This window comes from Spermophilus citellus (genome assembly GCF_964194105.1).
Source record: "Spermophilus citellus genome assembly, chromosome: 5".
NCBI lineage: Eukaryota > Metazoa > Chordata > Mammalia > Rodentia > Sciuridae > Spermophilus > Spermophilus citellus.
This window is the reverse complement of record NC_138186.1, coordinates 2,783,337-2,809,841: the sequence shown is the minus strand read 5'-3', so window position 1 is coordinate 2,809,841 and position 26,505 is coordinate 2,783,337. Positions and strand designations below refer to the sequence as shown.

General features: G+C 45.9%; 1 protein-coding gene across 3 annotated transcripts in view; it reads right to left on the bottom strand.

Annotated features, from left to right (window-relative positions):
- Positions 1-15,114, bottom strand: part of GPLD1 (glycosylphosphatidylinositol specific phospholipase D1) — a 46,007-nt gene extending 30,893 nt beyond the window's left edge. For 2 of the 3 annotated variants that reach the window (XM_081296039.1, XM_081296041.1), the window contains exons 1-4: positions 14,732-14,770; positions 14,360-14,644; positions 10,643-10,698; positions 2,408-2,486 (exon numbers count right to left, since the gene is read on the bottom strand). In XM_081296039.1, the coding sequence (XP_081152165.1) occupies positions 2,408-2,486; positions 10,643-10,698; positions 14,360-14,549 (325 nt within the window). In that variant the 5' untranslated portion in view covers positions 14,550-14,644; positions 14,732-14,770. Of the gene's footprint in view, positions 1-2,407; positions 2,487-10,642; positions 10,699-14,359; positions 14,645-14,731; positions 14,771-14,802 lie in introns of those variants that run through there. The other variant, XM_081296040.1, reaches the window with a different exon arrangement.
- Positions 15,115-26,505: the final 11,391 nt, after the last annotated feature.

Sequence of the window (26,505 nt, the reverse complement as noted above, 5' to 3'; positions counted from 1 at the left end):
CCTGGAAGCAACACTCCGGAGCTCAGATTCCTCACTTCAGATTTTTTTTTAATGCTATGGCCAAAATAAAAACTAAATATAAGTTTAAGTCATTAGTTTTTCTGAAAATGATTTTCAAAGTTGGAACTAAGAAATTTGAGCTACTCCTGTTCCCGGGATACAATAAAAATCCAGAATCTAGTAGAGCAGTAGTTCCTTGGAATGACTTCTACTCGTCCACACTGCAGATTAGTCAGAGATCTCCAGTCCTTTGGTGGATGGCACAGACGGGACCAAGGGCGTGCTGCATGCCAGATGCCAGCCCCCAGTGAGCCCTGTGCCAGGCTGGAGCTCCTCTGTGCACACCTTCCTGGCCCCGAGACTCCACATCACACACAATCCGCTTCTCCCAGGGAAAGCCCCACCTCTGTCCCCATCAACAGTTGCTCAGCTTGGCCTGTTTGGCAACACAAAATCCTACTTCTTATACAATGTAAAACTGCTGTCTTTGATTCCCATTTTTCTTGGACGATGTACCCTGTCAGGGATTGATTGTCTAGATGTCAGTAAACATTCTTGTGCTCAACTAGGGACATTTTCACCCATTCCCCTTTCTGCGTATGACTTTAGATCTCATGTTTATGGTTTTGAATCATAACAGACACTTATGATTTTTTTAATATCTATTTAATTTTTTAGTTGTAGTTGGACACAACACCTTTATTTTATCAATTTGTATGTGGTGCTGAAGCTTGAACCCAGGGCCTCATGCATGCCAGGCAAGTGCTTTACCGCTGAGCCACAACCCCAGCCACCCCCGAAACTTATGATTAATATGGTTTTGGACTTTAAAAGATATACTCAACCCCTGGAGGGGGCCGAAGAGGGTAGACTTGCAGCCTTCCTGGTGGCCCTCCAGCTGGTAGAGCCAGACTTCTGGCTGGTGAATAAAGTTTCTGTCTCCTGCTCCAAGATCGACTCAGTGATTTATTGCAATCTCGCCTTAACAGTTACCAGGAGGGTTGGCACACTCCTGTAATCAGGAGGCTGAGGCAGGAGGATTGCAAATTCAAAGCCAGCCTCAGCAACTCAGCAAGGACCTAAGCAACTCAGCAAGTCCCTGTCTCAAAATAAAATATTAAAAATGGCTGGGGATGTGGTTCAGTGGTTAAGCACCCCTGGGTTTTATCCCCGGTACAAAAAAAAAAAAAAAAAAAACACAAGGGGTAGTTAAAAAGTCAAGAACAGTCAAGCTCTCATGAATCCAATTTGGGAAATGCTAAAGTAGAAATGATAGGTTAGAAAGGAGGAGAACTATAACACCCCACCAGCAAAATAAAAGGACCATACATGACAGGGTTGGGGTGGCTCTCTTGGTCAGCACTTGCTCGGCATGCCCGAGGCCCTGGGTTTGATCCCCGACATCACAGGGGGAATAAAAACGGCAGGAAAATTTTTACCAATATGACAAGTGCACAGCTTGACTGCCTGGGATACTAACTATGGGAACAAGTCACCCTAAACATTTCATCGACCCAGACAGACATCACTGTAGGAAAAAACCACAAAGAATCCTGAAACTGGGAGCGGTTTCCGCAATGGCACGGTGTCCCAGGGAGCTGGACGGCTTTCCTTCATCCCAGAGCCTCTCTCCACTCTCTGCCTACTGGTGACTCCAACGTCACCTGCTTCTGCTGACTTCTTTGTCCCCTGGCTTTGGTTGGGTTTGTCTTGTGGAAAGAACGTGAGAGCAGAGCAGAGGACAAGAGTGAGGCTGGGTGCTCAGGCTCCCAGCTCCCCTCCCTCGGGGTGAGGTGACCCTGGCCGAGGCCCTCCTCTTGTCACGCTGCCTGCCAGCTCCCTCTGCCCACGGTCCTGGTGGTCTCTCTCCTGCCATTCCCAACATCCTGTCCACACCTTTGGGACAGCACCTGGTTAAAGGTCCCTGAAGTACTCAGTTGAGTGCGCCTCTCACACCCCTTGGGGCCTGATGGGCACAGCCCGAGCCCTGTTTATGGGCAGCAGCACCTTCGACTTGCTCAGCACTTGACAAAGGGCTCTGCGTGAACAGCAGTGACGAGGCAGGGCGGGCATTGTCTCTGCTACCTTAGACACAGAGACTGACACCACGTGGAAGGGACTTTTCCCAAGTCCAGACCAAGAGGCAACATAGAAGGAACAGGAACTCAGACCCTTTGATCTCCTGTAAAATGTCGTCTCTGACACTGCAAAGCACTAAAGTAAGCTGGCTGCTTAGAGTGGCTGCATCCAAAAGGAGCTCAGGGTTTCAGAAAGTCAGTGCTCCAGGGGGGAGTTTGGGTAAACTGAAAAAAACAACCTGGGAAGAAGTCACTGCCTGGCTGGAAAACATGTCTCAGGTCACCTCCACTCCTATTAACCAAGCAGAAGCGACAAGCCATCATCTTACCTCCTTTGCAGAAGCTGGGGTAAAAGGAATCGGGAAACACGGTCCCAGCCTGATACGCATCCTGGTGTTCCAGTAACAGCTGGGGAGCAGGAAAACACAGAGATTAGGGGGCCAGACAGCAGCCTTGGAATCACAGGCCCGTGGACTTCCAGCTGCGGGAGGAGGCAGGCAGTGCGGGCAGATCAGGGATGACAGCTCATGCTCCACCCAAGACAGCACCCCGGGATGTATCTTCAGGTTCCTTCCTACCAAGCAGGAGCGGGCTAATTAAAAAGCAAAAGTCACCTACTTAAATTCTATTTCCTTTCATGTTCTGTCTACCCAGTAGGGCAAGACCTCCTGAAAGCTATTTCACGGAACTGGAGCTGGTGGGGTCATTTTATGACCCACAGTGAATTGAGACTAGATTAGGTCGGTAGGGATCTATGGAAGGCTGTCAGCTCACAGTTGCTACCTGTGCATTAGAGTAGGACTATGCACTTTGTGCTTCCGGAGAGTCAGAAAACATCCTTTTCCCTTCAACTCGAGGTGAAAGTAGAAGGTACGGGTTTCCTTTCCAACATTCTTCCTTGGCGGGTGGCTCGCTCAGCTCCATCCCGACTCCCTCGTGGCATGCAGGCTGCGGGGCTAGAAACTGACTGCACTTCCGCCCTGCCTCCTCCAGGGGCCCACGGCTTCTGCTACCTGGAGGCTGTGGTGCTGAGGTCCCTAATGTGCTCCAGCACCCCGTGTCCTCAGGAAGAGTTTAGAGCATGCAGTTGCTGAGGACTGCTGTGGTGGAGTCTCAGGGCCAACAACTGTCGGGGGGGGGGGGGGGGGGGGGCTACTGCTGCCTCCTTTTTTCTTTTTCTGGCTGTACTCCTGGGGAGGAGCCCAGGGCCTGGGCACATTAGGCAAGTGCGGTACCCCTGCTCCACATCTGCAGCCCTGTTATTTTCCACACCACGTGCAAGCCTGTTGAATCTGCGCCTAGGGAAGGGGACCTGGCCATGTGACAACAGTCAGGGAGCGGGTCCCTGGCAGCCAGGTCCACGTGTACTTCTGGGCGTCTTCTCCGGACACTTGGCTCGCGGCTGCCCCTCTGTCCTCACAGTCTGAGCAGTGAGTGCCTAATTCCTGGCACGGTGTCCTCCTCTGCCTTGGCTAGCCCAGGAGTTTCCACCATCCTCACAAAGATGGAGGAGCATAATGGGCGAGGAAAAGTGGGCAGCCCAACCTCCTCCTTTTCAACCAGGGCTCACTCATCATGTGGACCAAAAACGGAGGCAAAGAAGGCCCTCGAGAACATGACCCACGAGGACAAGACGGCAGCACCTGCTTCCTCTTCCCAGTTTTCACAGAACAGAATCACTCCTCCCGAGGTCAGCCTGTGCCCTGACGCCCGAGCCCTCGGGGCTGACCCCTGGAGCAGCAGGTGGCACTCTCATCCCTGCCACGTGCTTGGCTCAGAAATGGACACTTGTTAAGAGCCAGAGCTGGGGAACATGGGCTCCTCTTTCTGGGGCTACAAAGTCTGGGGCAGGGTCCTCCGAGGGGAGAAAGAGACCACAACTCACCCTGGGGGCCTAGTTCCACCCCAGGGCTGCAAGTCACTTGAATCAATAAACTCTCTCCCTCCCCCGACCAAAAGATAGCCCAGTTGGACTTTGGTCCCTTAGAAATAATAATTAACTTCACAGAACATTTATCTTGCCAGCTAAGGCCTAACTGCTTTACATGCATGGGACTTGATGAATCTGCTCCTCTCCCGAGGTGGCTGTGTCACTTAACATGGCCAAATAATTCTGAAGTCAACTTTGAAAAAAATAAATAAGTGTGCAAAAGAGTTGGGAAGAAAGAGTCCTGAGGGAGGCTGAATCCTTTGGGTACATTTTTAAGCTACAGAAACAAATACAGTTTGATACAGGAGCCAAAGAACAGACCGTGAAATAGAAAAGAGCAGAGAGAGGCTCAAGCTTGTTATGTAATATATGACAGATGCAAGCTGAGGAGGCAGTCAGCAAATGACCCCATCACTGCCCTATGCACGGGTACACCATGGATGTACCGCAAACGGGTTCCGTGCTTCACCCAGGTGACTTGGAATTTATACCAAAAAACAGGTCACTGGATGGATCCCTATTTCGGTCTCTACCAAAATAGACCTGGGATGGATTAGAAAGCTGAGTGTCAATAACTAACAAAATTAGGGGTTGGGGTAGTGGCTCAGAGGTAGAGGGCTCGCCTAATATGCGTGAAGCCCTGGGTTCGACCCTCAGCACCACAAATATAAAATAAAGATATCGTGTCCACCTATAACTAAAAAAAAAAAAAAAAAAAAAAAAGAACCTAACAAATTTAGGCAAATAACTGCCTAAGCATGGAGGGAAATGTTTTTTCCATATATAGGTAGACACCATAACAAAAAAGGCTGAACACTTAACCACACAAAAATGTAGGAGTTCTGTGTCTAACAACTCCAGGTACAAATTTAATAAAAAATAAATAAACATGAGTCATTTGACAGATTAAGTGCTAATATCTTAAGAGTGATTCCTACACATCAGGATAGATATGATAATAAAAAAGTGAGCAAAAAGCATAGATAATTCACAAAAGTGATAGGAATGGTCAACAAGCATTTGAAATGTTTAACCTCACTTAATAAGTTACGATGACAATACTAACTCAAACCTATAGCCACATACCATTCTTAAGCTACCAAATTAGCAATGATGAAAAATAAAAATTAAACCCTAAAAGCAAGAGTGTTACCAAATTTGAAAATGCTACTCAAAAAAAAAAAAAAGTCAATAAAGTGGGCACAGCTCAGGGGTAGAGCACTCGCCTAGCATGTGCAAGGTCCTGGTTTCATCCCCAGAACCAACAAAACAAACAAAAATCAACAAGCTGGAAGGAGTTGATGCTGTTTCCTCCTGTGCGACATTAGGTTCACCTACATATTTTTGGTCCATGGTTCCTGGCTCATAGCTTCCCCCCAAAGGCCAGCCATAAAAACTAGCATTTCTCTTCCCCAGGGCAAGTCACAGAGGCTCCACCTTGTATCTGGCCATGAAGAACCCTCTGACCTACCTGCCTGATAACCAGCCCCCCAAGAAAGGGTCCTGCCCCACACATGCAAGGGAGGAATGTGGAGGAACAGCACCGGCAGGACTTGCCGGTGTCCCTGCCCGGTGTCCCTGCCCGTCTGTCACCACCGGGTCCCACCCTTCCCACCCAGCCACATTTCCACACAGCCATCCCTGCTAAAGCCGTGCCTACAGTGCAATCTCCATAAAGCCCCAAAGGACAGGGTTTGCGGAACTTCCGGACAGCTGTGCACAGGGAGGGCCACAGGAAGGTGCCACCCAGGCACCGGGAAGGTGACTTGCCCCAGCTCCCAGGAGGAAGCGCCCAGGGCTCAGTGCTGGGGACTCTTCCGCTCCTCTCCGGCCACTGATTTCTGGCCTTTATAACACCCGCTATGGGAAGTTCGTAAGGATTGTGTTCCCGAGTTCTGTGAGCCACTGTGGCCCCTGTGCCAACTTGAGGAGGAGGCATCGGACCCCCAATTTGTAGCCAATCTGCCAAAAATTCCAGAGGCCTAGACTTGTAACTAGTAGAGTCACAGCTGACTTGGATCAGAGGACACCCTGATGGTGACGGCTGCTGCTTGCTGGTGGGGAGGAGCCCCCACACCCTCTGAGGTCACAGCCTTTGGTGCCCATCACGGCGGTGTGGGAGGGCAGGAGAAATCGGTCATTTCTCCTACCCTCCTCTTGCACTCATGTCTTCTCTAAATGTCTGTCATTTAGAAGTTTTGTTTTGTTTTGTGTTTCATCTATTTCTGGGCCCAGGGGATTCAGCCTGCCGTGCCACAGCAGAGGGGACGGATCACTCGTGGTCAAGATGCTAATTTCATGCAAGGAGATTAAGCATGAAAATAAACATTGAGAACAGAAGCAAGGCGTCTCGGCAGGGGAGAAAAGGGTTACACATAGAGACACAGAAAAGGCTAGAAATAGATCCTGTGAGATCAATCAGAATTAGCTGTGTTTTCATGGGATTTATAGTTTTAAATAGGACATAGATAATCAGTGGACAGACAGACTAGACAGCCAACATGAAGCCAACTGAGAACTAAACTGGGCATGGCAGCACATGCCTGGAATCCCAACAACTCAGAAGACGGAGGCAGGAGGCTCACAAGTTCAAGGCTAGCCTCAGCAACTTAGCGATGCCCTGTGTCAAAATTAAAAAATGAAAATTTCTAGGAATATGGCTCAGGGGGGGAGCAACCCTGGATTCAATCCCAGTACCAAAGACTAAGAATAGCAATGTACTATAAGACACAGAGTAGAAGAACAACCCGCCGTCCTGAGGAGACAGGTAAGTGGATGAGCTAGAGTGAAAGCCATCTTCTAGCACAGTGCCAACCGAGAAATGCAGGAGACGGGCAGGATCAGAAACGCCACTTGGCAACCATCGTCACCACAATCATCTCGGGTACGAATTGCCCATAGGTGCTAAAACCAGCAGGCACAAGTTGGGTGAGAGGCGGGATGTTTACTCAGCCTCACCAAATCTCTCCGTAAAGCACTTACTCCCTGATGAGTTAAAAACTAGAAAATGCTCATTAACTTTCCAGTGTCAAAACGTGGCAGATGCCACTTTAACCAAGAGATGACAATTAACATCCCCAAGACATCTGCTTCCAGAAAAATAGGTGACAGACACACTCTTCCCTCCTCCTCCCCTTAAACACAACGGAGAAGCTGGACATGCAGTGAACAGGGCCTCCCCATGAAGACCAGAGTGCACGTCAGCCAGGATTGGCACTTCAGGTGACAGTATGGCGACTTCCCTGGGGTTTTGTTTTCTTTGGCTTCTTGGGCCCTGAACTGGGTTATGGAAGAGTCACCACCTGGAGCACCATGGGACAGTGACATAAAAACAAACAAAGCCTGTTCCCTCTAGCCACAGGGCCAGAAAAGAGCAGCCTAATGAGACAGAAAACGGTTAATAACCTCTGTTCAGCCATCGCCACAGGTGAAACCGTGGACCCAACCTTCCCATCCACTGAGGCCCCGTGAGCAGCCCAGACTTGCACCTGGCCAGGCTGTGAGGAGGCCCACGTCCTGCTGGGGTGAGGTCTCAGAGGCTGAGGAGGGGACCAGGTAGGACGTGTCCTGCCCTGCCCATACTTGGGGTAAATGGGGTCGCCAAGAGAGCCCAGGCTCCCAAGCCAATCTGCAGTAATGAGGGGTCCCTCTTCTCCCCACTGGGCTGGGGTTAGAAGAAGCCCAGGGGAGTCAGGCCTTCCCACCACCCTGCCCACCGCATCAGCAAGGCCAAGAGAGAGGCCGCAGTTACCACCCCCACCCCCAGCCCCAGCCAGGCCGGTCTCGGTGGAGGCTGAGTGTGGAGGCTGCGCTCCCAGCCTTCCCTCACAGTGGTGTCAGAAGCACACAATTGAAACAGGAGGTTTAAATGAGATCCAGAGTCCCACAGCCACACACTCATAGGTCCAGGTTTCACCCAAATCATTCACCACACCAGGAACAGCAAAGGTGTCAAACCTCAGAACAGAACCCAGCATTGAGATGTCAGAAATGCTGCAGTTCTCTGACAAATGCTGTCAAGCAGCCACCATAATGTTTCAGCAGTCAAATATGACCACACTGGAGAGAAAGCAAAGTCTCAGCAAAGAGACGCAAGATACAAAGAAGAACCACGTGGAAGTTAGAAATACAAGGTACCAGCAAAGGGACAGACTGGCAGTGCATTCCTCCTGATGCCGTCAATGAGAAGAATGCCGAATCTTCAACGTCCTCTGAGAGCCTCACAAAAAGGTGTGGCCTTCAGGGACTCTAGTTATGAGGCACACGAGAAGAACCCCAATTAAGGTGCATTCCACAGTTACTATGCTGGACTCCTCAAAACACCCACTTATTAAAGCCAAGGCCGGCTGAGGAGATGCTCTAGTCTGAAGCCAAAGAGGACCGACAACCAGCCTACACTTCATTCACTCCTGCCCGAGTCCATCCTGGACCCATGAACGACCGGTGAAATGTGAACGAGGGCCTAGAATTGGGCAGTGGTCCTACTATGATGCCGACTCCCAATCCGGGTTATTATACTATGGTGTGTGGGAAAATATCCTCCACATTAGGAAACTCAGAGATGTGTTAAAAGGTAATGAGTACCACATTAACAACCAACCCACAAATGACTCGGGGAAACCAACGCGCCCAAGTTGGGAGGATGAAAAGGCAGGTACGATAACCTGTCGGAACCTGGAAAGGACAATGTGAGAATTACTTATCTGGTGTTCTCAGCCTGACAGTTTTGTGTTATTTCAAATAAGCTAAAATAGAGAATTGGTTAAATAAATGATGCTAGCTCTGGATAACGTAAAAGTGCATAATTAAAATTACTCTGAAGATTTCTATTTACTGACATTGAAATATATCTTCTAATAAATGAAAAAAGTTACAAAACTATGTATAACATGATTTAAAAAAAAAAAAAGAAAGTACAGAGAAAAAGAATATACCCGAAATAATGTAAATAAAGCAAGACACTAATACTAATATTGGCTACTTTGAGGTATATAATACACGATATTTATATATGTACGTGCATATATGTATGTGTATATATATATGTGTGTGTGTGTATATATATGTAAATTTTTTTTTAACTCATGAGCTTCATATCCGCTTTATAATCAGAAAGGACAAAAGTTTTCTCCATTGTGAGGGGCGGAGAGGACAACACGCTGCGCTGATTCCATGCTAACACCCACATTCTATTCAGAATTCTATACAGAAAGGGTAAACGGGGACAATAGTGACTACCAAAGTGAGGTCACTGGGCTTCCCCAGCTCCTACAAATTTATGAACCGATTTTCCCAGCTTTATGATCGACTTTATGATCGAACTTGGTTTGAGCAAGCCAAAGTCTCTGAAGCATATGACCTCTGACTGTGCTGACAAGATGACCCCTGAACCCACCTGTCAGATCCTGAGAATCCTGCCCCACCCTGTCTGTGGGGCCTGTCTCTACACCAACAAGTGTCCTTCAGGCCACGTCCCTTAGTGTTATACCACCTGCACTGATGAGTTGAGAGGTCACACGGGAAAGGGTTCCGATGAGAGGAAGGAAACAGAGCAAGATCCCCACACGGGAAGATGAGCATCGTCAGTCTCTGGAAAGGGCCTCAGTGGTGACGGTGTAACGGGTGAAGGATCCCTGTGTATGCAGACGCCACACAGGAGGGCGAGCACTCGGCACCTGGTCATTTCCACAGGTGACATTCGGTGTGTGGCTTTAAAGCCACGCTGCAGGGGACACCTGGGTCATTAAGCTCATCCTACCAGCGTGAACTCTACTGGAAACCACTCTGCACAGTTGGGGCCGACGGGTCACAGGCTGAGGCCGGCAGGTTCCTGCTTCTCCTTCCCACATACTTTCCATCGAGATCAGTGACAACATCCATATAAATGCAGCTTTCCCTAGAGGGCTGGCTAAGGTGGCACCTAAGGAAGCCAGGACTGCTGGTGGAAAGTGACTTGGGGATTCAGTCGATCTGCACTGCCTGACCCCGCTTTCCACCTGGATTAGCAAGGCCTCTGGAAATCACCAGGTCTACCTCCGATGTCCTGAGGGAATGTCAACCACCCTTACCAAACTTCGTATTTAAGAATCACCTTTACCACAGATGATTATTTAGCTTGTCAAACTAGAAGTGGTGCACAGGATCAGAACGGGTTCAACTAATTTGAGGGTGGATGATAAAGACGAGCCACCAGGAGTCCAAGTCGACCAGGAACACAGAGGGAAGGACATCAGAAGGGGGTCTCAATGTGCTCAGGGGCAGAGGCTGGCCTGGCCTGGCCTGGGTGCCATCCCCAGGGCTGCGAAACCAAACAAGCAAACTTCCTGCTCCTCTGGGTGATGCAACCCACGGACAACAAACAGTGACAGAAACTAGGAAAAAAGCTTCTCTCAAGTATGACCTCTCTTTATAAAAACAAAAAGATGCATCCCTTTAAAAATTTCTCTTGTCTTTTCAAGTTATGATCACATCATTAAAATATTTACATTTTATAATAACACATATATAAAAGGTTCAAGTGGCTTTTTAACCGTAATATGAAAGACATGAAATGGCTCTTAGGATCAGCCTGTCCAGCCTTGCTGGACACCCACGGTGGAGGTTGATGCAGAGGAGAAAGAGCCAGGCTCCGTACCTTTCTGTAGTCTATGTGACCCTCATGAAGGTGGAGAAACTCCAGAGCTCTGTGACCTGGAAGAGAGGAACGTGCACGGGTCACATTCACCTGCACTCAGAGGCCATTTTCAAGGAAAATGCACAATTTTGCAGTCAAAAACTGTCAGGGAAGCAGAAAATGAGGATGAAGTTCATACTCAGAATTTATTTAGGCCTAATTGCATTTGTATAGTATTTATATTATTACTATGCACATCGGAGCTGCATGGTGATTTAGTTTCTGTCTACCTAGCTTGGTGACCTTGGGTCAGTACTTGACCTATGCAGGCCTCAGTTCCCTGCTATGGAAAGTCAGGTCAGAAGCACCCACCTCCACAGCTGGCGGAGAGAATCAGAAAGTAAACACTAAGTGACAGGCACAGTGGCCGGATGGGAGGAGCCATAGAAGCAGTCATTATCTTATTTTGCCTCAGAATCGAGGTAAATAAACCCACGTAGGAAATATAATATGTAAAACCCTGGGCTGCACCAACGGTCGCCAGATGTGTTTAACACTGGAACACTCTAATGGGGATCTCAGAAGGCCGCCCACGCCACCCACCACCCTGCGAGCCTTCTTGGGACAGGAAGATTGGCATTCCTGTGAGGAAACACTCAGGCGACACCTTTTTACCATGAAACACATCCACATCCATTTTTTAAATTCATATAACAAAAAAATAAAGGCCTTCCTACACTGAAGACATGACTGTAAGAGACAAGTCACAGCCTATGAACACTCCACATAGGACCCCAGTGACTCGCAGACCAAAGCTCTGAATGAGGCACAGTTTGGATCAATCAGTTCACCAAATGTCACCCTTCTACTCAGGCCCAATGTGAGCAACGAGAAGTGAACCAAGAAACTCATCCGAGTAAGCAAACGTCATCTTAGTCTCCTTTATATGAAAATTCTCAGAATCAGTACAGATTCAGGAGCTGCCCTCAATTATGTTCAGCTTTGTAGCAATAAATACCTTTAGGTATCTATTAGGACCCTGTAACAACTGAAGAAAGGTATTCATCTTCTATACTTTAAGCAATATCACTGAATTTAGTTGGAAAACATTTAGAAGGATTAATATCTAAAACATTAAAGAACTCCAAGAACCTAAAACTGAAAAATCAAATAACCAGCCTGGCACACGCTTGTAATCCCAGTGGCTTGGGAGGCTGAGGCAGGAGGATCATAAGTTCAAAGCCAGCCTCAGCAACTTAGTGAGGTCCTAAGCAACTCAGCGAGACCCTGTCTCTAAATAAAATATAATAAAGGGCTGAGGATGTGATTCAGTGGTTAAGCACTCCTGGGTTCCATTCCTGGAACAATAACAACAACAACAACAACAAAAAAAAAAATCAAATAACCCAATTAATAAATGGGCAAATGAATTCAACAGACACTTCTCAAAAGAAATACAAATGACCAACAAATATATGAAAAAATGTTCAATATCATTAGCAATTAGAGGAATGCAATATCATTAGCAATTAGAGGAATGCATATCAAAACTACACTGAGATTTTCTCTCACTCCAATGAGGACAGCAGTCATCAAGAATACTAAGTAATAAATGCTGGAGAGGATGTGGTGCTCAATTACCCTTGCCAGAAGTGTAAATTAGCACAGCCACAGTGGAAATTAGCAGAGGTTCCTCAAAGACTAGGCCTAGAGCCACCATATGACCTCGCTATCCTATTCCTTGACATTTATCCTGAAGAATTCAGTGATACACGCACAGCCAACTAGGGAACCAGCCTAGGTGGTCCACCAACGGATGAATGGATAAAGAAAATGGTGTCTATACACGGTGGAGTTTTATTCAGCCACAGACGAACATGAAAATTATGGCATTTTCAGGAAAATGGATGGAACTAGAGACCATCATCTTAAGTGAAATAAGTCAAACTCAGAAGGTCAAGGGTTGGTTGTATGTTTTCTCTCATAGATGGAGGAGAAAAAGGGGAGAGAGGTGGGGGTGGGAGCTCATGAAAACCAGAGGGAGGTCAGGAGAGGAAGGGACCCAGGGTGATGGGGGATGGGGGGTGGACACGTGCCGTGTGCATGGATGAATGTGCACAAATCTCATCCTTAGGTACAACCATGAGGCACCAACAAAGTAGGGCAGGAAATAAACCCTCTCGTGGGGGTGCTCAATTGGGTCCTAGAGCAGAAGTGAGAGGTCAGTGCCTGGCTCAGCCACACACACCTGTAGTGCCCTCTTCTCCACTGTCCCGCCCCCTCCCTGTTCAATGCCAAGAGCAGGGCCGTCAACAAGGTAGCTGTGACACTCTCTAGGATCAGTTTCCTCACCTGTAAAACGCAAGAACTGGGCTCCTCGACCTCTAGTACTCCTCAAATTGTAGAATTCTGTGATTTTTTTCCCGTCTGCCATTGCTCAATATCCGGGTCTATTTTGCACTGGTAAATTTTCAAATTTCTAATCTTGTTATTCTTTGTAACATTTAGAGGTGATAAAAACCATAATACGATCTCTATTTAAATGAAACCTAGACCATCAGATACAGCTGAAATTAATCTGAAAACTACTATAGAATGTAATCTTTAATTATACTGTGAATTGACCCACATTTTCCTTATGTTAAAAATATTACAAATACAATCCATACACAATTTTTTTTTTTTTTTTTTGGTACCGGGATTTGAGGCCACAGGCATGCTGACACCTCCAGCTCTTTATATTTTGAGACAGGGTCTTAAAACAGCTCCACTAAGCTGCTGTGGCTGGCCTCGAGCTGAGGATCCTCCTGCCCCGGGCTCTGGTAACGCTGGGATTACTGGTGTGCACTACCACAGCTGGCCCAAATCTTCTTAAGAGATCTTCAGAGTTTTTGCCAAGAATTTACAGCCTGCATGTTATTAAGAAGCCACGTTGGGGGTTGGGGCTCAGCGGTAGAGCGCTCGCCTAGGAAGTACGAGGCCCTGGGTTGGATCCTCAGCACCACATAAATAAATAAAAGATATTGTGTCCAACTACAACTAAAAAAATATTTTTTTAAAAAAGAAACCACATTGCACATTTATTTGTCAATTATACCTCAAAAAAGCTGGAAAAGTAATTTTGTCTTTAAAAAAATCACGTGACCTACCTACACAAACACCTCTGCCTTTGCCTAAAGTTCGGTGACACCAGCCCACTCCTGCCTCGGTTCTGGACGGTGACACCAGAGATTGCTCAGATTCCATGGTCCCCAAGACATCTTTAAGGTACTTGACAGGGACCTACTCCCCTACTCCCGGGCCTTTGACATACACTTGGAAATGCCAGTCTTTAGAAATGTAAAACAAAATGAATTCCTCACTCCTCCCTACACCCACTTCCTCCTCCCATCCTGCCAGCTCTGCAGCCTCACAGTAGGAAGCCCCCATTTCCCCACCCAGAGCTCACGCCCCCTGCCAGGGGCCTTGACCTTCTGAGTTTGACTTAGAGCCGGTCTCTGGTTCCAGCCATTTTCCTGCCAATGCCATAATTTCATTTTTCTCCTCACCTTCGCGCCTCCACCAGCCTCCGCCCGAGGCACCAGTCACCGCACTCCCCTCTCCCCTCGCCCCAGGGTCAGGCTGCCCAGCACTGCAGGAGGCGTCCTGTCTCCGCAGGACAGCTGTGTCCATCTCACTCTTCACCTGTCCAGACAGATGGCCTGTCCTCCCAAGAACCTGACAGGTCCCAGCACTTACCTATCTCCACGTGGGTTGACAGGCCACACGAAGAAGCTGTCGGGCAGAGGAGGGCCAGCACGGCCAGCAGGCCAGACCACAGCCGGCCAAGGGACATGCTGCCGCTGCTCCGGGCTCCTGGGCTCACAGGAAGCTCCCCGCGGCCGCAGCAGGCACGGAGCCAGCGCCTCCCTGAGCAGGTCACTGACATGGAAACCGAGCGCCTTTCAGAATACCGTTTTCCAGTGAAGTCAGCTGCTCGACCACTGCTCAGCCTCAGCAGAACAGCGAACCCACTGTCCACCTGGGAGGGGGGAAAGGGAGCCAGTGAAGCCCAAAAGCTTCCAACTGGGGGCCCCACATCCTCCACCCCGCGGGCCCTGCACTTCATCTTAACTGACGATGGCGTGGAGGCCAAGCAAAGTTGTCTCCAAACAGTTCTGGCTTCCTAAAAACAGACTCACCGACAGTGGCTCTTCTAGACAACCTCACGTCCCGCAGGCGACTCGCGCATCCTCTGCGCACATTTATCAGGCAGCCCTGCCTCCGAGGAGGGGGTGCTGGGAAAGCGCTTATGGTGATCAGCTGGAACCGGCTTCTCAGTATTTGGCAACAGATATTGACACTTGTGTGGGATTACACAAGTGGAGCCACTCCTGGCTCCTTCCTCTGGCTCTTAGGGCTTATCCAGGGCCTGTTGCAAGATCAGATTCCTGCATCCACTCAAAGATGCCGGTTCCACTTGGGAGTCAGAGGGGAGATGGGTAGAGGACGGCCAAGAAACCAGGGTCTGGAAAATGCTAGGCTCAGAGTCTCTCTGCCCTGGAGTAGAAAATCTATGGCACTTAGTCGAGGAGGGAAATTTAGGTCAAACTTTTCATGGGAATCTTAAAGGTCAAGTTATGTATAGTATGTGTTAAAAGCAGGAGAGGAGCTGCTAGAAAGAGTGGGAGGGAATGGTATTCACCCTCCACACTTTGGACTCGACCATCAAGAGCTGGATGAGCCCCAGGTGGGACTGGTTTGCCAATAGCTGCTTTGCAACCTCAGCCCGGCTAGGCCACAAACGGGTGTTGTCTTACTAAGAGTGTTTTGTAAACCTAAGTCAACAATTTTTTTTTCTTTTAATGAGAAACTTCACAGTGAAAAACCAGCCTCTACCTCAGAACAAAGCCTATCCAAGAAAGGGACATCACCTTAGTCCTTGGAAAGACCCACAGAGCACTCCTAGGCACATTCCCACCTGCTAAGTGGTTTATCTACAAATAACAGGAGAGATCTGCTGTGCCAGGTGTCCCTGACTCAGTCAGGCTAGGTGGGGATCCATAGCAGCCCCCTAGCAGCCACCAATCAGCATGAGACAGGGAAATACCTGGGATGCCAGATGACCCTCCCAGTAGTTTATGGTGTTGGGAAACCATGTAGTTCAGCATGAACACCCCTCTTGGCTTAAACCAATCAGTTCAAATGAATCCCCCTCTTGTAGTAACCAATCAATCCTTCCCAACTTGTTCCTGCCAGTGAATGTGCTAATCATGTTTTAGAGTTGTTATTTGATTTTCCCGTGGTGTGTGATGATTTACTAAGAGATGCTATGATGTATGTGGGGGTCCCTGCCTTCCCCAAAGAGTGTATAAAACTGCTGCAAACCCTGGGCTCTGGGCCTCTCAGCGTCACCTGTTGGTGTGTGTGTGCGGAGGACTGAGCTAGCTCGCAATAAACACCTCTTTGCTTCTTACATCAATCTTGGTCTCTGGTGGTCTTTTGGGGGTCCCGAATTTGAGCATAACATATGGGGGCTCGTCTGGGATCCCCCTAATAAGCCTACCCAGACACCCCGATTGAGAGGTGATGAAAACCCGGCGGTAAGTAAAGGCATTGCCGATGTGTAAGATTCTGTACTCTGGTTGCCTGCAAGTTCTGGTTCTGTGTTGTGTGGTCGGCAAAAGGTCCAAGGGCAGCCGACGGGGTTTGTGGGAGACGTCCCCAGCCCCTTTCTGGGTTCTGAGTGGATTGCCTGTAGTAAAGTATTTTGTGAAGTATTTGGTAAAGTATTTTGTAGCTGACGGATCCGCGGTCCACCTGTGCCTTTAGTTTCTGGGTAGCAATCCATGACGCGCTGCGAATTCTGTGGCCGCGCTTCGAATTTTGTGTTATGTGTGTTTGTTTCTATTGTCCTGTCTGTCTCCACCTCAACACCCTGGCAAGAGAACTAATCTCCCAATCTGGGGTCATCAGACCCAATCTGAGGGGGATGCTCCCCCAATCCGTTTGTCTGAAGGGAAGGCCCCAGTTGGCTTGGGGCCAGCACCCACTTTCGTTTTTTTTGACAATCTGAAAAGGGAATCTGTGTCTTTTTGTGTCTTTTTCTCTGTGTCTCTGTTGAGTGTGATGGCATTGTTTTACTTTGGACAGATGCAGAGTCCCAAGTTCCAATCTTCCTTAGATGTGTGGAGGTAACTTTAGCTAAATTTTAGCCTAAGAATGTCCCTGGTATGCTTCTCCTGTAAGGGACCAAAAGTCAATAGAACTGCCAGCTTTTCTGTTTGCAACTTTTACACCCCTTTTAGCTGTGTTTTAAAGAACTTTGATAAACTTTACTCCCCTTTGTTAACAAGATTAGGGAAGCAGTGTTTTCTTTTCTTCCCGTAGTTGGCTTGAGTGCACCCACTGCAGAGGGAAATGCCTGATGGGGATATAAGAACTTTGATACCTCGCTTTTTCTTTTTCTCAAAACCCTGTCCTCATTATTAAATTGGCATTAATTGGCTTCGAGGACAGGAACTGAACTTTCAGTCACAAATTTTGGCACCCCAGAGGGGACTTTAGAGGAGTCTCCCCTCTGCTTTCTTGGGGAAGCCTAGCGCCCCAAACAACTACATGCCAAGGATGTAAGATGAACTTTTTGGGAGCTGACTACTGAAAAGTTAGGAGATATGGAGAGTGCCTGGTGCCTGGGGTCGGACCAAACCAGAGCAACTAATCCTGAAAGTAAAAGGAGGGACTGGGGACTTCCAGCAGCTGCCGAAGCCATTTTGCTTTGGGGACCTCCCTCTTCCTTCCCTGCACTGTGAGGATTGCTCCATCTCTGTCTACTTAAAAAGAAGGGGACACTGAATGCAGTAAAGTCCCCACACCAAGACCCTTGATTTAATACTTCTGGCTGCCCCTGTGTGAGAACATCTGGTACACTCGTGGGGAGATCTATGGTGCCATTGATGTGGGAGTCATAATGGGAGTCAGAAACCTAGGGAGATTTTTCTCTTATCTGGTCTGTCTTAAAGGTTATTATAGATTGTTTCTTGGGGATGATCTTGGCTGAATGTGTGTCTAAAAGATGATTTTTTATTGTAACAATCTGGCATCTGAATGGGTTTTTGAAGCATTGCATAATCTTGCAGTTAAAAGTTGGGTTTAGGTAATTGTTTAGTTTATGATTTCAGATAGTTCATGCTGTTGTAGAGACAAACGAGGCAAGGCACCAAAGATAGCAGGAAACAGTTTTATTTGGCTGCAGCCAGGCTCAGAGGGTACAGCCTTTGCTGTAATCAATCAATCCCCTGAACCTAGAATTCAGGGAGTTTCAGAGTTTTATACCCAGCGTGTAAGGGGAGGGGCTCAGAAGTTCACAGTCTGCAGAAGTTCACATAAAAGCAGCTTTTTCTTTCACTGTTCTGGGCAAGTTAACCCTTCAAGGACAACCCCTGAGAAGGGGAGAGCTTCTTCTCCCCTTTCTTTCCTCCCCCTGCCAGTTGTTGCCATGGAGCCCAATTGTAACTTATCTTAAAAATATAGACATTTCTGTGAAGCCCAGCTCAAGGCCAGAGGCCTTGTTTGCACATTTCTTCAAAGTACTATTCTGATATGTTTGTGAAAAAGTAGTAAGGGGGTGTCCAGCACCTGGAGTGCTGGTATCTTCTTGGCCGGTGGCCAAGTAAACAGGGTGACATGAAAATAGGAAGTTTATCTACATTGAACCCTTTTGCTGACAGTCTTAAAATCAGTCATGGTGAAGAGGGCTTTTCTGTGGAGAAAGGGGGTGCTACTTCAATGCTAGAGAACTTAAATATTTAGGATGGAAAATTTAAAAACTCTACTTCCAAGTTGGCAAGTAACTCCCAATCATTTAGTTTTATTTTTTCATCAATTTTTGAACTGGGTAGCCTGGGAAGATTTCACTAGGTGTACCAGTGCATTAATTTGGGCAAGGATAGTAAATTATGATGTGGTATCTCTTCCCCTCAGTATGTAGGATTTAGGAAAGAAAGTGTTGAATTGGGACGTTGGTCTGGCTTATTGAAATGCATTGAATAGCAACAGTCTTGGGAATTTTCAAAGCTTAATTTTGGATGTACATGGTAGTGTGTGGTTCTCTTTTGGAATTTTTTTCAGGTGACTTAATGTAACTTAATACTAACTTCAGAACAAAGGAAGTGGCTTAATGATCCTGAAGGACTTTCTTCTGATGGTAGCTTTTATATTATCAAGTAAGATTCTATTTTCAGTTTTGTGTGAGCAAGTTTTTCTAGTGTAGAAAGATGTAAAGGTATGAAATTTTGTGAATTGTATCTTAAACTTGTATCATAATTTTCAACATCTAAACCTGAAAATTGTGACTTATGGTTAAAATGCCTTAGGCATGAGGCTTCTCCTTGGAATTCCAGTTTTTCTTGCTCCTTCCAGACCTCAGCCAGGACTTAAGTTGAAATGCAATAGAAGAAGCCTGGGAGCTCAGGAGGAGACTGAGCTGAGGCCCAAGGGAAAAAAGTAAAGGTGTCTTTTACCTGAAATCAAACTAGATTAATCCAAAAAGTAAACTGTGTGGCATTTACTATTACTGGCCGGTCATTTTTTTCTAGGACTGTTGCTTTTTCTTAGATTCTGTATTTTTTTTGAGCTCATGATTTTGATCCTACAGACCTAACTTAATGTTTTTCTGATCAGTTCTATTTTTGATCAACTGTGGAGTTTTTTTTAAACATTGCAATGAGATTTCACCTGAGAAAAGCTACAAGGCCTTTACTATTGTGTATGTGTGCAACTTGTGTTACGTGTTGTATGTCGGTATGTGTATGTCCATATATCATGCAATTATATGACAATCAGCAGATATATGAGGAGCCTCATGAAATAAAAAAAAAATGGATCCAAATATCTTTGATTCACGTGATTTAAATGGTTCAATTTAAATTGGGTAAACAGATAAAAGTAAAAATATCTTTAAAATTAAGCTTATAAGTTTTTCCTAGGTGATAATTAAAAAAACTAATAAAATGTTGATATCTATGAAATAATCTGCCTAAATTCAGAAATTTACAAGGATTGTTTCAAAATGTGAAAAGAAAAGGAGGTTAACAGATGGAAAAGAGAAACTAGAAGGTTCTAGGTATGGATTTAATAGAGGGAAAATGTGTTTCTGGATAAGAGAGTCTATGTGATTAAGTAAATAAGAGGGTTTTAGTAAGTGATAAAGCAGGTCTGTGTAAGTTGGTTATATATGTAAGTTTTTTGAGCAAGTAATCTTAAAGAAATTAAACAGCTGGTTAAAAAAGAACTGTTGTTTTAGAGAATTATGCTATGTTATTTCTTTAAAAACTAAATTTGGTTAATATAAAAACATCAAGGTAATTGTGGTGCTATTAATGTATTCATATCTTCCAGGTATACAAGTCTGTAAGGTAGAAGCTTTAAAAGAACATTATATCAAGCTGGTGTTCTAAAGTTGTATGGTAATTTTAGGCTTAAAAGAAAAACATGTTGGAGATTTATTTATATCATTTGTGTTCTTCTATAACTGGACTTGTTATCAATAAGATATGTAAAGTTCTATGTTACTTTTTACACTAGGATACAATTTAAATGTATTTTTAAGTTAATGAGAGCCTAATCTGTGTGAAGGTTGATATTGTTGTTGTTTTTCTATTTTTTTTAATTAGTTGTTCAAAACATTACAAACCTCTTGACATATCATATTTCATACATTTGATTCAGGCGAAGGTTGATATTGTAAAACACAAAAGTACTTTGCTACTTTTCTACAAAAGGTTAAAAGCTTTCAGATTTTCTTTAATTCATGTTTTAGATGTGATATTACATTGTGTTAGCTAATATTCATGTAAACTTGAGCAATAATTTATGTAGGCTTTGTAAAATGATGTCTAAAAAGCAAAGATCAGCTTCAGAACTACAGTATTTAAGATTTATGAAGAACCCCGCCTTACCTGAGATAAGGCTCTGTGTCCCATCTCACAACATGTAAAAATGACTACAAAAGAAGGAGGCCAGATTTCAGTACATTTAAAGTTGTGTCCAAAAGTTGGTTTTTGTCAAGATTACCAGGATCTCAAACAGGGGATTATAATGTATAACTCTGCCAAAATTCAAGGTAGCTATTACATGAACTAAATATGTTTTTATTCTTGTTAATTTTATTTTGTAGTTTTCTTATAAATGGTCTAAAGATTGCCTGTTAATGTTTTGCAGAGGTACTGATTTAAGAACACACAACCTGGGTTGATTTAAGATAATGAGTTATCACCTACAGGATAGAGACATAGACATTAAAGCCCAGTACTCTTAATATAAGGCTGTTGAAACTTATTTTCTGGATGTTTAAGATTAAGTTTTAAAATTAAAGTTAAATTAAAAGTGCCAAGAAAACCAATATTTGGCTCTTTCCCTCTGAGTCAGTCTGAATCCAGGGAACAGGGGACTTCTCTAAAGAGCTTTGCAACTCTGGGCCACATAACCTCCCGATCAGGGAGATTAATGAGACCGCAGGAGGACAGAAAGCCAATCAGTGCATTTGCTGTGAAGAGGAGGGTCATCAGAGAGAGGAGACATCCCTGATGCTTCTATGAGAAGCCATGTGGTCAAGCAAGGCCTGGACCCATCCTGGCGCAAATGGCACTAGCGGAACTGAGAAGCTGCTCCAAAGTTCCCCAGGACTCCCAGGGAAACTCAGCTGACTGTTAACAATAGATAGAAACAAAAGTCAGTTTGACTGCTTCATCTTAAACACTTAGCAAAGACAGTTAAAACCAAAACACAGTTATTCCTGGGCATTTTAAATAATAATAGTAGTTAAATGTAACTTCCAAGAATAAGTAAACTGGAGGCTACAAACGAGATTCTTAGGCAGGAATGCCTGATAACTATCAAATTACTGCCAGAGTAGTTTTTAGTTTAAGGCCTACAGCTATTTCTAACCTACACAGGTAAGCATGGTGTTTGCTAGTATGATTATCCAGCCCTGAGTAACAGAATTAAAGATTTCTCTATTAGACACAGAGGCCATACTAGTAAAAGGATTTTGCAAGATCAGATGACATTAAATTATTAAACTGTATCTAAGGGGAAGGACATCTGCAACCCTAAAAGTTAAATGTTATGTTTACAGTCCTGATAACTGGGGATGTTAAAGCCTGGTGAGGGGACTTCTGTACAGTGACATGTTCCAGCTGCTGCAACACTTATTCAGTACTCATGGCTTTTGTTTCTCTCATAGAAGCACCATCCCCGGATGACAACCTGTTTTTCCCCAACCAGACTTCAAATGGAACTGACTTCTAAAAGGGAACTCACGTCCCCCATGTCGTCGTCCCCCATTTTGTCAAGCCCCTCATGTTTGACACCCCTTTTCAGCTCTGAAGCAGCCAGAACGAGCCGTCGCCCCTTCTCCTTACAGCAATAAAGAGTTCCTAAAATTAGGGGGGAATGAAGCCAGAAATGGATAGGCAGTGTAGTTAGGTAAATCGAGTCAGGTTGGATGGATCTAGGAGGCCCATTTTGAGTGAGTCTGGGAAGTTGAAGACTGTCCCCTGTTTACCAAGATGTAGAGTCTGCCCAAATAAACCCCCAACAGAGGGAACCATGATTGGTTCCCAAGTTTCCAGACAAAGGGGGGAATGAGAAACCAGCCTCTACCTCAGAGCAAAGCCTGTCCAAGGAAGGGACATGACCCTTGTCCTTGGAAAGACCCACAGAGCACTCCTAGGCACATTCCCACCTGCTGAGTTGTTTATCTACAAATAACAGGAGAGATCTGCAGCCCAGGTGTCCCTGACTCAGTCAGGCTAGGTGGGGACCCATAGCAACCCCCTAGCAACCACCAATCAGCATGAGACAGGGAAATACCTGGGATGCCAGATGACCCTCCCAGTGGTTTATGGTGGTTGATAACGTGTTGGGAAACCATGTAGTTCAGCACGAACACCCCTCTTGGCTTAAACCAATCAGTTCAAATGAATCTCCCTCTTGAAGTAACCAAGCACCCTTACCCAACTTGTTCCCGCCAGTGAGTGTGCTAATTATGTTTTAGAGTTGTTATTTGATTTTCCCGTGGTGTGTGATGATTTGCTAAGAGATAGTATGATGTATGTGGGGGTCCCTGCCTTCTCCAAAGAGTGTATAAAACTGCTGCATACCCTGGGCTCTGGGCCTCTCAGCGTCACCAGTTGCTGTGTGCATATGGAGGACCGAGCTAGCTTGCAATAAACACCTCTTTGCTGTTTACATCGATCTTGGTCTCTGGTGGTCTTTTGGGGGTCCCAAATTCTAGCATAACAACAGACAAATATAATTTCTAGCACTCTGCAAAATAACTGGCTTCCTGAACTGACACAGGTGTGCTGAGACAATCAGCTGGAGCTGAGTAGCCAGCTGGTGTCCTCCTCCCCCCAACCCGCCGCCCCCATCCACAGGCTGTGTGTGGATTCCAAAGCCTACCACAGAAACCTTGGAGCCCCCCAACACACACACACACACACACACACACACACACACACACTCCCTGCCCGCCTCCTGCAGCCTATGGGACTTTGGTAAGCTCAGCATCCAGTGGAGACCAATCATGGTAACAGTGGGTGGCTGCGGAGAGCAGCGGGAAGGAAGTGACCTGCCCAGGCAGCAAATCTAAGCAGAGGAGACCGAGCCATCCTGAAGGCACGAGAGCAGAAACCCAAGAGATGCTAATCCCAAGCTTCCCATTACACACCATATGGATTTAAGGAATGGCTTGATTAATATGAGCATTGAAACAGAGGGGTCACTCGCTCAGGGCAGCCCCACGGCTGGGAGCGTGAGTGCTCCAGCCAGGCAGGCGCCCCACCACTGAGCCAACCAGCCATTTTATTAGTTTTTACTTTTTGAGAGAGGGTCTCTCTAATGACCCATGCTGGCCTCCTCTTGCCTCAGCCTCTCCAGTAGCTGGGATCCCAGGTATGTGCCACTGCACCGGGCTGGGAAATGGGCCCTAAGTGTCCATGGTGCTTGAGTTTTTATGAAGTTTGTATTCTTTTGTAGAAAACATCAACGCTGTAATGTTAAGAGAAAGTTAAAACATAATTTGCAGAATTAAGGAAACTATATGACAAATGACAAGTATGTGTGACAAGGACAAGAACATAAGAAATATTTGTCTTCCTACTCCACATCCTGCCCCCTGCTTTTGTTGTTGTTGTAGTTATTTTGTTTGGTACTGAGGGACTGAACCCAGGGAGCACTTTATCATGGAACACAACCCTTTTCATTTATTTATTTATTTATTTTGGACAGGGGTGGGGGGGTGCCCTACCTCCGAGCTACTTTTTATTTTTTATTTTGAGATGGGGTCTAGTTGCCTTGCACCTGGCTAAGTTGCTGAGGCTGGTCTTGAACTTGTAATCCTCCTGCCTCAGCCTTCTAAACAGTTGGGATTACAGAGCATGCACCATCTCACTGGTCTCTAAATTTTTTTAAATACATAAATTTAATTTCTATATAAGCTCTCAGATCATTAATTTGTGATGCCAAATTTTACATATAATTAACCAAATGTGTGTGCTTGAGTGTGTGTTAATACTGAGGAGTAGGTAGTGGACATGGGTTCCATCTGGATCCCACTTTGCTACCTTCTTTCTCTCTGGGTGTCCTGTGCAAGTTAGCAACACTCTCTAAGCCTCCATTCCCTCATCTTCCATGGAGGTAATAATAGGACCACTTGTGGGTTGTGGTGAAGATCCCATGAGTAAATAATGTATGTACAGTGGTTGGGATGGAGCCTGAAACACCTCCCTTGTAGATTCTGTTGCTGCTGTGTGCAGTGCTGGGAGTGGAACCCGGGCCTCATGCTTGCTGGGCCAGTGCTTTATCACTGAGCTACACCCCAACCCATCTCTTGAACTTTTTTTAAATCAAGAAAAAAGTATTTCACAGGTAGATATTCAGCATAATATTTTTATAACAATTTAGATATGATCATAAAGTAAAATTGGGTTAAGTTTTTGAAGGAGCCGGGTGCCACCGTGGCTTGGGAGGCTGAGCACAGGAGGATCACGAGTTCAAAGCCAGCCTCAGCAAAAAAGTGAGGTGCTAAACAACTCAGTGAGACCCTGTCTCTAAATAAAATACAAAAAATAGGGCTGGGGATGTGGCTCTGTGGTTGAGTGCCCCTGCGTTCAATCCCTGGTATCCCCCGCCCCCTGAAAAAAATTTTTTTTTGAAGTGGTGGATCTCCTTGTGCACATAAATGAGACACAATTTTAATGTCCATAAACCTTTGAGACAAAGAAGACAATTGCAGCTCACTTCTACACTAGTCTAATAAGCTGGTATCCTCCCAGGGCCAGGAAGCACACCAGGAAGAGGCCGGTAAAGGCAGGCAGGAGGAATGGTGTTGCCCAGCTCAAGGGCAGGCTAAGAGAGAAGAAGGATGGATAATGTCCCCTTCGTCCAGGGACCTTGTGCTGTTGACCCTGGCAATCACACTCAGCCAGGTGCTAGGGGCACCAGGGCTCCTAGTAATAAGCCAGGAGAAAACTGGCCCCACTCTGAATGGGGCTTATAGAGGGCACCGAACAGCGAACAGTAGGGATTGAGGGGAGGGCCACACTGTGAGTCTCCCAGGCCGTGGGCACTGTGGCCTTTGTGGGTCCCTTCCTTCATAAATAAATAGAAAAAATATATGTTTTATTGGTATAACGATTAATGTATTAATATTCCACCCAAGTTCATTTATCTCCTTCAGATTTTAAAGTGAATTAAACATTCGGTATGCCTCAAAAATATTATGGGCACAAGGTGTCACACCTACTGTGCCTAGTGGTAAAGGCAGTGGGGAAAGGGAGTCAGCTCATTAGAAACAGAGCCTTAACACGTTACCCAGAGCCAGGGGAGGTGGTGCACCCCTGTAATCCGCGCGGCTCGGGAGGCTGCAGCAGGATGGCAAGTTGCAGGTCAGCCTGAGCAATTTAGACCCTGTCTCAAAATAAAATTTTTAAAAGGGCTGGGGATGTAACTCTGTGACAGAATGCCCCTGGCTTCAATCCCCAGTACCCAAACAAAACAAAAATAAAACCCAAGATGTGCTGCAATTGTATACAATGAATCAAAATGCATTCTGCTGTCATATTTACTTAAATAAATAAATAAATAAATACATAAATTTAAAAAATAAAACCCATAAAACAAACAAGCAGACTAATTTTGAATGAGAGACTCACAACTGACCAATTGACTTCCTCTGGGCTTCAGTTGACTTGAGCCCTGAAAGTGAATGATTTCCCCAGGGGAAACTGACTGTCCCTAGTGTGCCCTCTGCAGGCAGAACCTGTAAACTACCAGCTCCCCAGACGCGAAAGAGCTGCTGGAGGCTACCACTCCCCAATTCCTTCAATGAAATGCAGAGAAACGGTGACCCCGCACGCCCACGATTTCACTAGGCTGTTATAATTTCTTCCAGATGTGCCTGGCACGAAACTGAGTGGCTCTGATGCAGCACAAAGTCAATAGTCAAAGTACTGTCTCGCATTTTGCAAACAAGAATATAATATCCTAGAAATAGGTGAAGAGTTCCCTGCTCCGGAAAAGCCAGCAAGACACCGGCAACTCAGTAGCAGTGAGCACGGGAGGCAAGATGACGCTAGCGACCTTAAAATCAATGCACAGAGTCGGGCTTCAACTGTACTCACCTCTTCTGAGTATAGACTTGTGTTTTTACTTTTATCCTCATTAAGGTTTAAGCCTTCTTGCCGCTTCTGAGTCTTAGGTCCAAGTCTAATTTCTGAAAGGAGGAAGACTACTGTCTAAAGATGACTAATATTCTCAATCCTTACAACCTTGGTGGATTCCCTTTTGTAAATTATTTATGTATTTATTTGGTACTGGGGACTGAACCCAGGGGCATTTCA